This window comes from Carcharodon carcharias, chromosome 15 (genome assembly GCF_017639515.1).
Source record: "Carcharodon carcharias isolate sCarCar2 chromosome 15, sCarCar2.pri, whole genome shotgun sequence".
Lineage (NCBI taxonomy): Eukaryota > Metazoa > Chordata > Chondrichthyes > Lamniformes > Lamnidae > Carcharodon > Carcharodon carcharias.
Genome location: NC_054481.1, coordinates 57,558,570 through 57,575,953, shown reverse-complemented (window position 1 = coordinate 57,575,953; position 17,384 = coordinate 57,558,570). Strand labels below are relative to the sequence as shown.

Here is a 17,384-nt window from a genome sequence, read left to right as displayed (position 1 = left end):
GGTATTTTTCCATTTTGTCGGGTAAACGGCAGTGTTAGAGTTGTACTTCTCGGTGGTGTCTTGGATGGTGTTGAGCTTCCTGAGTGTTGGAGCTGCACTCAGCCAGGCAAGTGGAGAGTATTCCATCACACTCCTGACTTGTGCTTAGTGGATAGGCTTTGGAGAGTCAGGAGATGATTTACTTGCTGCAGGATTCCCAGCCTCTGTCCTGATCTTAGAGCCACAGTATTTATATGGCTGGTCCAGTTAAGTTTCTGGTCAATGGTAACCCCAAGAATGTTGATGGTGAGAGATTCAGCAATTAATGCCATTGAATACCAAGGAGAGATGTTTAGATTCTCTCTTGTTGGAGATGGTCATTGCCTGGCATTTGTATGGTATGAATGTCCTTTGCTGCTTATCAGCCCAATCCTAAATGCTGTGCAGCTCTTGCTGCATGCAGGCATTGATTATACCTGAGGAATTGTGAATAGTGCTGAACACTGTGCACTCATCAGTGAATATCCCCACTTCTGACCTTATGTTGGCCGAAATGTAATTCATGAAGCAGCTGAAGGTGGTTGGGCCTAGGACACTGCTCTGAGGAACTTAGTAACGATGTCCTGTATTGTAAGTATCCAGCAATATAACAATATCTGATTTTTTTTCATTAGAATGATATTGTGCAGGAGGGAAAATGTTGAGAAACTGTTTTTATTTGTGGGTAACTCCAAGAAAGGGTATACATATGAGATAATAAATTAAGTGAAGAATTTAAAAGGAATGTCTTTATACAGTTTCTAAATGGAATTCACTGCCACATGGAATGGTTGAAGGAGATAGAATTGTTTCATTTAAGGGAAGGCATGATGGAGACAAGAATAGAGTATTAATAGAGGGTCTGGAATGCAAAAATGTATTTGGAGTGGGAGGCAGCCCATATAAATTATAAACACTGGCATGGACCAGTTGGGCAGAATGATTCATTTCTGCTCTGTAGATTCTATATAGTTTAGGTTGACGAGTCAGTACTGAACTGAGAGAGTACAGCACTGTTGGATGGCCATGTTAAACCAAGACCCCCACAAGTCTGCCCACTTGAGTGAATAAAAAAGATCCCATGGCACTTTATAAGAACAGCAGGGGCGGCCTCCTGGTTTGCTGGCAATTTTTTATCCCTTAGTCAGCATCTCAAACAGATATCTAGGTATCTATCTCAATACTGTGTAGGGGTTCCCCGTTTCCCTCAGAGAACCTCCCAACACTCAAGTTCGTGACACCAGATTCACGAGTGTATGGCTTGAACAGAATGACCAACAGTTTCTTCTGATAATTCACAATTGTTTATTGAATCACCCACAAACCCACAGTACAAAACAGCAAAATTTAAAACAACCTATTCCCAGTACCTGACACAAAGTCACCACGACTCGGTAAAAATTTACAAAAACACAGGCAAAACACCACGTCCTATCGTCAAACCTTAAGAAAAAAACCCTCAGACCAATATCACCAAGATATGGCTGAAACGAGTTACAAGGTACCGGCAAAAAAACACCAAGTTTTCACCCCAAATCTTCACAAAATCCTCAGACAAATATCACAAAGATTTGCCTGAAACTTACAATCCCCAAAATGGCTGGTCTGTCCACTGTTGACAATAGGCCTGAGTCAAGGTGACCAAACTCAACCCTTCTTCCGACTGCAGCCCAAAACCTTCAGGCCAATATCACCACGATATGGCTGAAAATACTTACAAACCCCAACATGGCTGGTGTATCTAGTGTAGACTGTAGGCCTGAATCAAGGTCACCAAACTCGACCCTTCTTCTAGCTGTAGCCCAGATGCTCAGATCTGCTCTGCTTTTATAATAATTTAATTCAGACATGTCAAAACATATTTCCTGTTGTTCCAATATCCATTTAGTTGATTCCATGCAAAGTCCAGACAAATGTCAACAGCTCCTGCTGGTTGAAATAATACAGGGTTTTCCATGGAAGATGTATCCAGATGAATATTATCAGTTCTCATTGTATGAGGAATTCTCCTGCTTTTTGAGGTGGCACAGTAGCAGCGCTTGATTCCAAAATTAATGAAGGTTTGAATGACCCTATTCCAGTATTATTGTCTGTGGTGGTTGAATAATTCCTTGAGTGTTTGCACTGATGATATGCCCTTTGTGCCATTGTATTGGTTAATCAGACTTCTTGATTGCGTTAGTCAATGTCCAAATCCTTTTGATGAATCTCTGTGTTTTCACTAACTGTCCGAATTGACCCCTTGCTGTCCAGCCCTGTACTGCTGACTGCAGCTTATTTTTTTTGAAATTTATAGTACCAATCATGAGGTCAAAATGTGTCCATGGGTTTGAAATTATATTCCATAAATTTCCCAGTTAGAAGGGATCTTGATCCTACAGTTGTGTGTTGACATCTGTTGTGTGCAAAATGGCTGCTGTGTTACACTACAATAGTGACAACAATTTAAATGGAACTAACTGGCCATGAAGCACTTTGGGACATCCAGCATTCTTCCTTTCTGTATCACGGGAAGTTTATCCACTTTGTAAATAAATTGAAATTGTACATTTTTACACATTTTGTGTGAAAGACTTACAGTAAAATCACTACATGTGAAGCACATTAGAATGGGCTAAAACATATGATAAGAAACTACACAAATACAATCATTATCTCAATTGTAAAAACAAAAATACCTGGAAAAACTCAGCAAGTCTGGCAGCATCTGTGGAGAGGAACACAGTTAACGTTTCAAGTCCGCATGACTCTTCAACAGAACTAAGGAGAAATAGAAAAGGGGTGAAATATAAGCTGGTTTAAGGGGGAGGGTGGGACAAGAAGAGCTGGATAGAGGGCCAGTGATAGGTGGAGATAAACAAAAGATGTCACAGACAAAAGGACAAAGAGGTGTTGAAGTGGTGATATTATCTAAAGGAATGTGCTAATTAAGGGTGTAAAGCAGGACGAGCAAGGTACAAATAGCCCTTGTGGGGGTGGGGTGAAGGAATCGATAAAGGCTAAAAAGTAGAGATAAAACAATGGATGGAAATACAGTTAAGAATAATGGAAATAGGTGGGAAAAGAAAAATCTATATAAATTATTGGAAAAAACAAAAAGGAGGGGGAAAATTGGAAAGGGGGTGGGGATGGAGGAGAGAGTTCATGATCTAAATTGTTGAACTCAATATTCAGTCCGGCAGGCTGTAAAGTGCCTAGTCGGAAGATGAGGTGCTGTTCCTCCAGTTTGCGTTGAGCTTCACTGGAACAATGCAGCAAGCCAAGGACGGACATGTGGGCATGAGAGCGGGGTGGAATGTTGAAATGGCAAGCGACAGGGAGGTCTGGGTAATGCTTGCGGACCGACCAAAGGTGTTCTGCAAAGCGGTCACCCAGTCTGGGTTTGGTCTCTCCAATGTAGAGGAAACCGCATTAGGAGCAACGAATGCAATAGACTAAGTTGAGGGAAGTGCAAGTCAAATGCTGCTTCACTTGAAATGAGTGTTTGGGCCCTTGGACGGTGAAGAGAGGGGAAGTAAAGGGGCAGGTGTTGCATCTTCTGCGGTTGCATGGGAAGGTGCCATGGGAGGGGGTTGAGGTGTAGGGGGTGATGGAGGAGTGGACCAGGGTGTCACAGAGGGAACGATCCCTATGGAATGCCGCTGGGGGGGTGAAGGGAAGATGTGTTTGGTGGTGGCATCATGCTGGAGTTGACGGAAATGGTGGAGGATGATCCTTTGAATGCGCAGGCTGGTGGGGTGATAAGTGAGGGCAAGGGGGACCCTATCATGTTTCTGGGAGGGAGAAGAAGGTGTGAGGGCGATTGCGCGGGAGATGGGCCGGACACGGTTGAGGGCCCTGTCAACCACCGTTGGCGGAAAATCTCGGTTAAGGAAGAAGGAAGACATGTCAGAGGAACTGTTTTTGAAAGTGGCATCTTTCAGAACAGATGCAACGGAGGTGAAAGAACTGAGAGAATGGGATGGAGTCCTTACAGGAAGCGGGGTGTGAGGAGCTGTAGTTGAGGTAGCTGTGGGAGTCGGTAGGCTTGTAATGGATATTGGTGGACAGTCTATCACCAAAAATTGAGACAGAGAGGTCAAGGAAGGGAAGGGAAGTTCCAGAGATGGACCATGTGAAAATGATGGAGGGGTGGAAATTGGAAGCAAAATTAATAAATTTTTCCAGGTCCAGACAAGATCATGAAGCAGCACCGAAGTAATCATCGATGTACTGGAGAAAGAGTTGCGGGAGGGGGCCAGAGTAGGACTGGAACAAGGAATGTTCCACATACCCCATTAAGAGACAGGCATAACTGGGGCCCATGCGGGTACCCATAGCCACACCTTTTATTTGGAGGAAGTGATAGGAGTTAAAGGAGAAATTGTTCAATGTGAGAACAAGTTCAGCCAGATGGAGGAGAGTAGTGGTGGATGGGGATTGTTCGGGCCTCTGTTCGAGGAAGAACCGGAAAGCAATCAGACTATCCCAGTGGGGGATGGAGATGTACAGGGATTGGACATCCATGGTGAAGAGGAGGCAGTTGGGGCCAGGGAACTGGAAATTGTTGATATGATGCAGGGTGTCAGAGGAATCACGGATGTAGGTGGGAAGGGACTGGACAAGGGGAGAGAGAATGGAGTCAAGATAGCAGGAAATGAGGTCCATGGGGCAGGAACAGGCTGACATGATCGGTCTGCCGGGACAGTCCTGTTTGTGGATTTTGGGTAGGAGGTAGAAGCGGGCCATCTGAGGTTGGGAGGCTATCAGGTTGAAAGCTGTGGAAGGAAGATCTCCAGAGGAGATGAGGTCAGTAACAGTCCTGGAAACAATGGCTTGATGTTCAGTGGTGGGGCCATGATCCAGGGAGAGGTAGGAGGAAGTGTCTGCGAGTTGACGCTCAGCCTCTGCGAGGTAGATGTCAGTGCGCCAGACAACAACAGCACCACCCTTGTCAGCGGGTTTGATGACAATGTCAGGGTTGGACCTGAGAGAACAGAGTGCAGCAAGTTCAGAGAGAGATAGGTTAGAATGGGTGAGAGGAGCAGAGAAATTGAGACAATTAATGTCATGTCGACAGTTCTCAATGAAAAGATCATGAGAAGGTAAGAATCCAGAGGGAGGGGTCCAAATGGAGGGAGAATATTGCACGTTGGTAAAAGGATCCATTGAACGGGGAGAGGACTCCTGCCCAAGGAAGTGAGCATGGAGACGAAGGCGGCGGAAGAAGAGTTCAGCATCATGCCGAGCCCGAAATTCATTGAGATGAGGGCGTAAGGGTATGAAACTAAGAGCTTTGCTGAGCACTGAATGTTCAGCGTTGGAGAGGGGAAGGTCAGGGGGTATGGTGAATACACGGCCGGGGCTGGGATTGGAAGATGGGATGGGGATAGAGGGACAGGCAGGGGTGGAGGGTCCTGGATGGGTGTTGATGTCGATGAGTTGTTGGAGTTTGCATTCCTTTGCACCTGAAAGAAAGAGACAAAGTTTCTTGTTGAGGCGTCGGATGAGACGAAGAATAAAATGAAACTGGGGGCACATACAGCTTTAAAAAAGGGTGCAGCGGTGCTGCTGAAGGGAGTGTTCTAGTGTGTTCATTTGGCGGTGCATGGCACTGAGAGTGGATCTCAGAATGCCATGAGAACAGCAGTCTGAGGAGTGTTATATGTCCCGGAGAAACCTATAATCCTGGGTGGGTTCAAAACGTGAGGGATGGAACTTCAGTTGATATCCATGTGGGGTAAGTTGGAGACGGAGACAGTCACTGAGGAAGGAAATATGGCTGTGAAAGCGGGTTTTAGTAAACACCTTGTCAAACACCAGGAGAGAAATGGAAAGCAATGAAGGTGAACAAGGCAAAAGAGAGATACGAAAATCCTGACAGAGAGAAGAGCAAAACTTCTTCAAGGTAGGCATTCCTTGGCAGTCATTTAAACACTAAGATAAAAGCAAAAAACTGTGGATGCTGGAAATCCAAAACAAAAACAAAAATACCTGGAAAGATTCAGCAGGTCTGGCAGAATCTGTGGAGAGGAGCACAGTTAACATTTCGAGTCCACATGACACTTCAACAGAACTAAGGAAAAATAGAAAAGGGATGAAATATAAGCTGGTTTAAGGGGGGTGGTGGGATAAGAAGAGCTGGATAGAGGGCCAGTGATAGGTGGAGATAAACAAAAGATGTCACAGACAAAAGGACAAAGAGGTGTTGAAGGTGGTGATATTATCTAAAGGAATGTGCTAATTAAGGTGGAAAGCAGGACGAGCAAGGTACAGATAGCCCTAGTGGGGGTGGAGTGAGGTGAAGGAATCGAAAAAGGCTAAAAGGTAGAGATAAAACAATGGATGGAAATACATTTAAAAATAATGGAAATAGTGGGAAAAGAAAAATCTATATAAATTATTGGAAAAAACAAAAAGGAGGGGGAAAATTGGAAAGGGGGTGGGAATGGAGGAGAGAGTTCATGATCTAAAATTGTTGAACTCAATATTCAGTCCGGCAGGCTGTAAAGTGCCTAGTTGGAAGATGAGTTGCTGTTCCTCCAGTTTGCGTTGAGCTTCACTGGAACAATGCAGCAAGCCAAGGATGGACATGTGGGCATGAGAGCAGGGTGGAATGTTGAAATGGCAAGTGATAGGGAGGTCTGGGTAATGCTTGCGGACAGACCGAAGATGTTCTGCAAAGCGGTCACCCAGTCTCAAAACCCTCCCACGGCACCTTCCCATGCAATCGCAGAAGATGCAACACTTGCCCCTTCACTTGCTCTCTCCTCACCGTCCGAGGTCCCAAACACTCGTTTCAAGTGAAGCAGCATTTCACTTGCACTTCCCTCAACTTAGTCTACTGCATTCGTTGCTCCCAATGCGGTTTCCTCTACATTGGAGAGACCAAACGCAGACTGGGTGACCGCTTTGCAGAACACCTTCGGTCTGTCCGCAAGCATTACCCAGACCTCCCTGTCGTTTTTCCAGGTATTTTTGTTTTTGTTTTGGATTTCCAGCATCTGCAGTTTTTTGCTATTATTTCAATTGCTCCTGCCTTCTGCACCTGTTTCTTAACAATACTTTACCACAATGTTATAATGTTTACTAGACTCTCCACATATACACAACTCAAGGTAGAATCGAGAACTGGGTGACTTCCAAAGTTTAGATGACCACAGGTGAAAATTTTGCTCATCTATTATTGTTCTTCACTGAAATTAGGGTTCATTTTGTGGGTTATATATTTTTTGTAGGTTAAATACATAGACAGATTAATATTTTATATATCAATATTTTTCTGCATTGAATATTTTTACACTTTGTAACTGGCCTCTTGGATGTCGCCCGGCGCTGGCGCTGCCGCTTTAAGGCAGGTGAGAGGAATTTAGGTCCTTGGACGGTAAGTGCCAGCTGTGCTGGGGACGCCTCGACCAGGCAGCACCCCAAGGCTAGGGGGCTCACGGAAGGGAGCGCGGCCGAAGCTAAGCAGAGACCGAACGGAGAGGGAAGGTGGGGCGCTGGGTGACTTGCTTTAAATGGGCTGCGGGGAAGCGGAAAAGAACAAAATTGGTAGAGACGGAACCGAGGGGACGGGGTGAGTATTTGGTGTCGGGGACGGGCACAGATCACAGCAAAGACTCTGGTGGATCAAACTCCTCCCGCACACCCGGGCATTGGGGAGGGACGGGGACTCTTCACCTCCCATTGAATAACTCACTGCCTTCATGCTAAATAACAGGGAGGCACGGTGAGGGTTCCTGGCCGCCCATTATTTATCCCTCGGAGCCCGGGGTCAGTCCCAGCATCGACAGGGCGCTAACCCTTCAGGAATGTCCTGGATCTCCCACGCCCAGGGCATTGCTGCCAGCAAACCAGGAAGAAACAGCCCCGAGGCATTTGGTTTCCTTTCTTAATTTTATTAGTTATAAAAATATTGGAAATGGTGGCTGGAGGGGGGGGCGGGGATGGTGGTGGAAGGTTGCATGATGGAGATGTCAGAAGCAGGTAGTAATATGTAATCTCCAGGGTGTGTGTCCAACCAGAACTGGCAACCTTGGCTGATAGTGAGCCGGATGTGTTTATCTGACTGAACTTGTTCTCACACTAAACAATTTCTCCTTCAACTCCTCTCACTTCCTCCAAATAAAAGGTGTGGCTATGGGTAACCGCATGGGCCCCAGCTATGCCTGTCTCTTTATTGGATATGTGGAACATTCCTTGTCCCAGTCCTACTCTGGCCCCCTCCCACAACTCTTTCTCCGGTACATCGATGATTACTTCAGTGCTGCTTCATGCTTTCATCTGGACCTGGAAAAATTTATTAATTTTGCTTCCAATTTCCACCCCTCCATCATTTTCACATGGTCCAGCTCTGACACTTCCCTTCCCTTCCTTGACCTCTCTGTCTTAATTTCTGGTGATAGACTGTCCACCAATATCCATTACAAGCCTACCGACTCCCACAGCTACCTCGAATACAGCTCCTCACACCCCGCTTCCTGTAAGGACTCCATCCCTTCTCTCAGTTCCTCCGCCTCCGTTGCATCTGTTCTGATGATGCTACCTTCAAAAACAGTTCCTCTGACATGTCTTCCTTCTTCCTTAACTGAGGTTTTTCACCGACGGTGGTTGACAGGGCCCTCAATCGTGTCCGGCCCATCTCCCGCGCATCCGCCCTCACACCTTCTTCTCCCTCCCAGAAACATGATAGGGTCCCCCTTGCCCTCACTTATCACCCCACCAGCCTGCGCATTCAAAGGATCATCCTCCACCATTTCCGTCAACTCCAGCATGATGCCACCACCAAACACATCTTCCCTTCACCCCCCCCAGCGGCATTCCATAGGGATCGTTCCCTCTGTGACACCCTGGTCCACTCCTCCATCACCCCCTACACCTCAACCCCCTCCCATGGCACTTTCCCATGCAATCGCAGAAGATGCAACACCTGCCCCTTCACTTGCTCTCTCCTCACCGTCCAAGGTCCCAAACACTCCTTTCAAGTGAAGCAGCATTTCACTTGCACTTCCCTCAACTTAGTCTACTGCATTCGTTGCTCCCAACGTGGTTTCCTCTACATTGGAGAGACCAAACCCAGACTGGGTGACAGCCTTGCAGAACACCTTTGGTCGGTCCGCAAGCATTACCCAGACCTCCCTGTCGCTTGCCATTTCAACATTCCACCCTGCTCTCGTGCCCACATGTCCGTCCTTGGCTTGCTGCATTGTTCCAGTGAAGCTCAACGCAAACTGGAGGAATAGCACCTCATCTTCTGGCACTTTACAGCCTTCCGGACTGAATATTGAGTTCAACAATTTTAGATCATGAACTCTCTCCTCCATCCCCACCCCCTTTCCGATTTTCCCCCTCCTTCTTGTTTTTCCAATAATTTATATAGATTTTTCTTTTCCCACCTATTTCCATTATTCTTAAATGTACTTCCATCCATTGTTTTATCTCTACCTTTTAGCCTTTTTCGATTCCTTCACCCCACCCCCACAAGGGCTATTTGTACCTTGCTCGTCCTGCTATCCACCCTTAATTAGCACATTCCTTTAGATAATATCACCACCTTCAACACCTCTGTGTCCTTTTGTCTGTGACATCTCTTGTTTATCTCCACCTATCACTGGCTCTCTATCCAGCTCTTCTTGTCCCACCCTCCCCCTTAAACCAGCTTATATTTCACCCCTTTTCTATTTTTCCTTAGATCTGTTGAAGAGTCATGTGGACTTCAAACGTTAACTGTGCTTCTCTCCACAGATGCTGCCTGCTGAATTTTTCCAGGTATTTTTATTTTTGTTTTTGTTTTGGATTTCCAGCATCCGCAGTTTTTTGCTTTTATCTGTGTATGTCATTGGATTTGGATATCCAGATGGCTGGCACAACACAAGTTGGCCCATGCAGTTTCTTCTGCTGTGCTAAATGTATGTCTTACTGTATTGAGATGTGGGACCTTGGCAGGATGGATTAAAGCATGGGTCTATGAAGCATGGGTCTATGGAGCCTGGCCTCTGCAAGTTCAAATGAATGGCTTCTTTTAATTGTAATATGATCTTTGTTTACACACTGCATTAATAACTTGCATTTTACTACACCCTTGAGTTTTAATGGATTAGGAGGAAATGGGAGTTGTGGAGAAGCTGTGATGATCTTGGTGCCTATAGGTCTAAGAATTCCTCAGGACTGAAAGGTATTACTTAGAGGCTGGCATGTGTCCAGCTTTACCACCACTCTCGTGCAGCACTGAGGGAGTGTTGCACTGTTGGAAGTTTCATGTTTTAGATGAGACATTACATTGAGTCTCTGTTTGCCCTCTTCAGTGGACATAAAAGATCCCATGGTACTATCTGAAGAGCAGGGGGTTCTCCCTGGTGTCTTGGCCTATATTTATGCAAATTGAAATGCAAGGTTTTTTATAAAGGGTGGCCTATCTACAATGCTAGGCCACAAACTGAAAATCTACCTCCCTGTTTCTGTTTGATATTGTAAAGATCATCTTTTTACAAGATTAATTCTTGAGCTGTGTGCTTTGCTGGAAAGGTCAAATTTTATTGCCTGGTTTTAGCTGCCCTTGAGATGGTGGGCCGCCTTCTTGAACAGCTACAGTTGGTACAGTATATAACTTGTCTGTAACTGTTTTGTTTCCCATACTTACTTCTACAGTACATAACAGGCAAGAAAGAATGATTGTTTGGTTTGGTGTGTGCAGTTCTTTATGTAACTATGGATATTGGCCATTCTGGAAACAATGATAGCAATGCAGTTGGCAGAAGTCTGATTCTCTCAGCTCACACTAACACTTTCAAATGAAATGAGTTTTAAAAATGTTTATATTGAGTTTAGAGACCAGAATTTCTCAGTATCTGGAAATGCCCATCAATTTGAGTCATACCCTACCTTAATCTGCATCATTTGGTCAAGCCGGATTCCGTAAGGTTTCAGGTTCTGAGGGAAACTGTGTGTGGTTATTGTTCATGCATGGATTTCTGTGTTAGGGAGATGCAGTTCTGACTCAGATTCAGGGGCCCAGCCCTGTGACAACGTGGCTGAACTCCAGTATATTTACCCTTATTGATTGCAGAGTACACAAACATTCTATGTTGCAACACCCTGTAAAATTAAGATCTATCCACGTTTGTTTCTTTTTAGTGATTCATCTTTTTATTTGATCCCAGAAATGAGGGAGGCACTATTTATTTCCTAACCAATTGCTGAAGTCATTACAGCTGAGTGGCATGCTAAGGCCCCTTCAGAGGGCATTCAGATTCAAACGTTACAGAAGTGAATTTCTTTGCTGTTTCAACAACAATTTGTATTTATATACCTATTTTAACATAGTAAAACACCCCAAGACGCTTCACTTGTGCGTTACCAGACAAAATTTGACATATCTAAAGATGGATACATTAGGACAGCTGACCGAACACTTGGTCAAAGATGTAGGGGTGAAAGATGTAGGTTTTAAACAGTGTCTTAAAGTTGGAGGGGTTTAGAGAGGGCATTCCAGAGCTTGGGTTCTGTCTGCAGACATCTACTTCTCAGAGGGTCAAACCACTGTTGGCAGATTTTCAGGCCTTTGTCCCCATCCCTTATCCACAGTCAAAGCTTCTTAAGGCAGTGGTTGGATCTACTTTGGGAATACTTTTGTTTACTATTATCATGGGCAGGCAGCAGCACCACATGCAGACTCGAGCAGCATTTCCAACTAAGACAAGACAGCACCACATCGCTGAAATCATCTCATCTGTGGTACAAAGTCTACCTTTGACATTGCAGCCTTGCCTCCTTTTATCTATCCCCTTCCCCTGCCAATAGTGGAACAATCCCTCATAGAACGAATTGTCCTAACACACAGCAACACAGTAGCACCTCACCCGTACATTGTCATTGCAAGATGTGAAGACATCAACTCGTATGACTTTTTCCTACATGAAGAATATGCCAGTGTGCATTCTATTTTACTACAGTGAATTCCAATGTGTAATCAATTTACCTACTTCACATTGTGCTGCTGTGGGTGCAAATTTTTTTCAAAAGCTCCTCCTGTACTGTTCCAGGGTGTGGTGGGGGTGGGAGTGGTTGGGTAGGGGTGGGAGGGTGGGTGGGTGGGGCAGATTTCAATATTTTCTCACTTGAGGGGCTGACGAGCAAATTTCAGAAAGATAAGGTTTGGCACAACATTAAACATTAATTTTAAAAAAAAGGCAAACATTTGAAAAGAAACAACTTGCTGAGCAAAACAACAAAGCCAAAGCGATAGATTGATAATTTAGAAGAATGAGTAATAAATAAAGATGATGATTAGAGTGTGTGAGGGTGAATCTTTGTGTCTGGCACACTCCTAGTCTCAAGGTGTTCACTCACTCAGTCACTCTGGAAGTGAGTGAGAGTGTGTGTTGGTGTGGGGGGAGGGTGAATGAGAATCCCAAGGCATGTGTGCACATGCATACACTCTCACCTCTCTCACATGCACACACTCACTCTCTTTCTCAGATACATACATACACACATTCTCCCCTCTCTCACATGCACTCCCTCTCATATACACACACACACACACACACACACACACACACACACACACACACACACACACACACTCTCTCTCTCTCACATGCACACTCTCTCTCTCACACATACACACACTGTTCCCCGCTGTCTCTCATACGCTCTTCCCCTCTCTCTCTCACTCACTCACACAAACACACACACACAATAACTCTCCCCTCTCTCACATGCACACACTCTTCCCCCCTCTCTCTTTCGCATGCACACACTCTCCCCTCTCTCTCTCTCTCTCTCATATACGCACTCTTCCCCTCTCTCTCACACTCACTCACACACAAACACACACAATCACTCTCCCCCCTCACATGCACAAGCTCTGCCCTCTCACACACTGGTGGGCCCCGCTCCTCCCCTTGCCCTTTACCCCCCTTGCTTCATGGCCCACTCACTCACTTTCTCTCCACTCACCCACTCACTCACTCTCACACACACCCACACACACAATCACTCTTCCCTCTCACAGGCACACACTCTGCCTTCTCTTTCACACACTGATGGGCCCTGGTCCTCCCTTTGCCCCCCTTGCTCCAAGGCCCACTCTCACCCTGGGCCCTGGAACTTACCTTGGAAAGTTACTTTCCCACTCTATTCTACTCATCCAATCACTGGTGAGCCAGTCAGCAGCAAATGCAGGGAGAAATTAGCCTCTGATTGGAGGAGCAACTTTACAGCATTTTTCAAATGTAAGTCAGTTGAATGTACAAGTTTGGCAGGCCCAGTCCTGAGGCCTTGGGGGCCACAATGTGACCCGCAGGCGGTGAGTTGAACAAGCTTGCATTAAACCAAGGTCATGTTCAGGTGGACTTAAAAGGCCTCACAGCATCTTTTCAGTACAAGTCCTCAGCTTTCAGCTAATATAGTTCCTGCCACTTATTGCAGGCGCTTTCATGTGTGTATGATTTGCCTGCTACAGCCAGTATAACATGATAACATTATTTTAGTAAGGGGCAGGAATGCACCTTCTGTGTAGCTTCATTCTGATTTGCAGCTTTTCTTAAATTGCATTAAAAACTGCAACCCCATTATAAATACACAAAATGTAATTGAATGTTAATGAAATGCTATTTAGAGATGTTTGTACTTGCATTCAGTGCACCTTAATGAGTTTTGAATTAGTGAGTAATCTCAGTTGCTTCTGCCCAAATTAAACTGAGCCCTTAAGACGCTATCAGCGGCAATTTTGAAATTGATATTTGTGCAAATGGAAAATGGCTTGTTTTTAAGTAGTGGAGACTGTAACATTCAAATGGGATAACTGATCACTCATCACGTTACGGTTTGTGGGACCTTCCTGTGCACAAATTGTTTCCCCTGCATTACAAAAGTAGTTAATTGACTGTGAAGCACTTTCATATGTTCTGCAGTTGTGCTGGAGCACTGTATGGACACAAGTCTATATTTTAGGCAGCATAAGTTCTGCTAATTTAAGATTTTTTTAAATCAACATTAATGATCTTGTTTTCTCTGTCCTGTCGGATTACAGATAAACATGACCCGGTTGAACTTCATGAACGTGTTGCGGCTCCTGGTTTTATTGATTGTAGTAATTGTGGGCTTGAAGATGTTTCCTATATTAAAGTAAGTTTATTTTTAAATTTATTTTCAGCATGCGGGTACCACTGGCACAGCCAACATTTTATAGATCACCCCTAGTTATCCTTGAGAACTTGGTGGCGAGCCGCCTTCCTGAATTGCTGCTGTCTGTGTGATGAAGATGTTCCTACTGTGCAGTTAGGGAGGGAGTTCCAAAATTTTGACCGAGCGACAATATATGTCGGTGTCAGTATGGTGTGTGGCTTGAAGGGGAAGCTAGAGATGATGGTGTTCCCAGGCCCCTGCTGCCCTTGTCCTTCTAGGCTGCTGAGGTCACGGGTTTGAAAGTCTTTCCTCAAAGAAAATAACCCAAAATGAGGTGTAGATTCAGCTTGGCCTGGGCATGATCACAGCGGCGTTCAAAGCCTGGCTGCAGGTCGGTGTAGAGTGTGACGGTAATTTCTTTTCATTGCAGATTCCAGCCCACTGAGGCACTGGATGAGCTATTCATGATAATTGCAGCTGAAAGATAGGATAATGAGAATCTCCATGGGAACACATTACCATGGCAGGATAAGTGTCAGTTAATTACTTGCTCTGTTTGCTTGTACCACAGTGTTCCAGCCCTGTACCAAATCACAGACTCAATTTTCTGCTTGAGGTACACTGGTTTCCATTCTACCCCACCCCTACCCAGTTGGGCCTCCAGCCCTTCCCTCCAATGACTGAAAGGAAAAAGAGAAAGGCTTGCAATTATATAGTGATCTTCACAACCATTGGGCATGTTAAAGTGCTTTACAACCAATAAAGTACCTTTGAGCTGTAGTCACTGTTGTAGAACTTTGGGCATTCCCCCAGTGAATTCTGTTTTTCATGACAATCTTTTACTCCATTCCCCAAGTTATTAACTTTCCCAAGTTGTTTCTAGGTTACTGTAGATTCCTTGTGTTTTGTTCTGCCAAGTTTTTCCTGACCACTAATCGAATCTTTCAGCTTGTTCTCCATTCCCATCAGTGTCAGTTCTCCTCTCCAATCTGGCTTCTGGGCCTCACTCTGCTGGCCTCTCTCTTTCCTCATCCCTGTAGCTGCTAACTTTCCTCTACCTTTACCTTAATTTAACTCCTTTCAAGCCATTTCTTCTCTTCATTAGTTTTGAACCTGGAGATTTACAATTTAATGGATAAACTACTGTCTTCACCAACCTCAATCCCACCAATATCCTAAATTGGAGGACCTTTTATGATAAATTGTGTTTAAGTGACTCTGCTGACTGAAGGTAAATGGCTCTCTATTTTAGAACAAAACAATCGGATGCTCTTGCAAAAGATAGCTTTTGGGATGAACATGGAGGAGCAATGCCAAATAGCCAAGAAATGGAGATTAACCAAAAAATGGAGCATGAAGCAATACAGAATGTTCAGCAGGAAAAGGATAAGGGAATGGTGGAAGTAAATCCAAAGCCACAGCAACAGAGGGATCACAGCGCTTCACTGATGAGAATTGTGCACTTGGACCTCAAAGGAGCTGCACCCAAACTTTCATATTTGCAACAGGTAGGAGGTGTCAGAGTTGAGTAGTTGAGGTGAATAGATGCATTAATGGGGGAATCTATAGAATTACATGAAGGAGAAAGGAATAGAAGATTCTGTTGATAAGGTTAGATGAGTGAGTTGGGAAATGTTTATATTCAGCGTAAGCACCTGTTGGGCCAAATGACCTGATTTAGTGCTTTAAATATTGTATAATGTTCGCTTCATTAAAGGGTTTGAAATCCTGAATGACTGATGGAGGCTGGCAAGGGGACAATATTGAGTGTTGTGTCTGGGAAGAATGTCTGGCTGTACTTGTGAGAGAGCAGAAGCATCTACAGTTGAATAGCTGCATCATGCTTTTACAATTGTTCGGTTTCCAGCTGCTAGTTTGCACCTTGTCACTGGCAAGGGGCAGGAAGTACTTGGGAGATGGGTTGGGCAGTGGGGATTGTAATAGATTGGAAAATGTCTACATTTAATTTTTATCGTAAATGGGCAACATAGTGGGGGGTAAAGGTTTAAATTATCAGGACAAGTTGCATAAACTGACCCTGTATTCTTTTGAGAATAGAATGTTGAGGGATTATCTGATCGAGATATTGGCAGATGGAGAGAAACTATTTTCTTTGGGGGAATCAATGACAAGGGGACATAATAAAATTAAAGCTAGACCAATGGGGAAGAAAATCAAGAGGTGCTCTGTAGGTCTGACAGTAGCTGTGCAGGGAGAAAAACAGTTAATGTTTCAGTTCGGTGACCTTTTATCACAATTTCTGATGAAAGGTCATTGATGTGAAACATTAACTCTGCTTCTTGTAGTACAAGAGTCTGGCATAGAAAGGGTTAACGTGGGACTGGGTACAGTACTGCCACACTTTGGTGTAAAAGAACATATGTCTTGTGTTGATCTGTTTCACTTCGGAGGAAAGAAGATCGGAAATGAATTTTAAAACAATCCATCAGCTTGGCTGTCGCCAAATCAGAAGTTTGTGGGTTCAATTCCTATTACAGCATTTAATCTAGGCTGGTGCTAAGGGAGTTGCTGCCTTTCAGATGAGATGTTGGACAGAAGGTGGTTATAAAAGATTTCATGGACCCTTTTAGTTTGAATAAGAGCAACGAGTTCTCATGATCCAGACGTTCAATTCAACATTACTAAAACAACATAACTTGTCACTTATCTCATTGCTGTTAATTGATCTCTACATGGTATAAACAGACCAGCAATTTCCCAACCTCAAATGAATTACATTAAAGGACATCTGTCAACTCCCCTAATTTATCTCGATCAGCCTACAATATGATGATTTTAATCTGTATTACTCACCTCTTGAACCAATGTCATCTTCTAAGCCATTAATAAAATTGAACTGCATTGCCCTTTGGCAGTGCTTTGGTTTCAAATTATGACGAGGCCCCGTTCAGATTCTCCCACTAATGAGATCTATGATATCTCACCCAGTTAGCTATGTAGCACAATTTCTATCCAATAATATCATGTAATCTAATTGTATCCTTCTATGAGGTACTTTAGCAAATGCTTTTTGGAAATCTAGATATACAGCATAAACAGGAATGCCATTATCCACTATATTAGACATTTGCTCGAAAGAGTTAATCAGGCTAGAGAGGTGAAGCCTACCGTTGCTTGCTGGGACCCCCAATTAATGGCAAAAGTTGCAAAGTTATCATAAATCTTATCCCATATATCGCTTTCCCACAATTTGCAGCAAGTTCGTGGGCCAATAATTCTTGGAATCCAGTTTT

At 44.3% G+C, this 17,384-nt stretch overlaps 1 protein-coding gene across 7 annotated transcripts in view; it reads left to right on the top strand.

Annotated features, from left to right (window-relative positions):
- The first annotated feature begins 7,351 nt into the window (after window positions 1–7,351).
- The window catches only part of zgc:113333 (beta-N-acetylhexosaminidase), a 34,274-nt gene continuing 24,241 nt past the window's right edge, over window positions 7,352–17,384 (top strand). Inside the window, exons 1-4 of one of the 7 annotated variants that reach the window (XM_041207290.1) lie at window positions 7,650–7,729; window positions 9,745–9,768; window positions 14,036–14,130; window positions 15,383–15,638. In XM_041207290.1, coding sequence (XP_041063224.1) covers window positions 9,745–9,768; window positions 14,036–14,130; window positions 15,383–15,638 — 375 coding nt within the window. In that variant the 5' untranslated portion in view covers window positions 7,650–7,729. Of the gene's footprint in view, window positions 7,577–7,649; window positions 7,730–9,724; window positions 9,769–10,086; window positions 10,175–14,035; window positions 14,131–14,637; window positions 14,665–15,382; window positions 15,639–17,384 lie in introns of those variants that run through there. The other 6 variants (XM_041207292.1, XM_041207293.1, XM_041207294.1 and 3 more) reach the window with 6 other exon arrangements.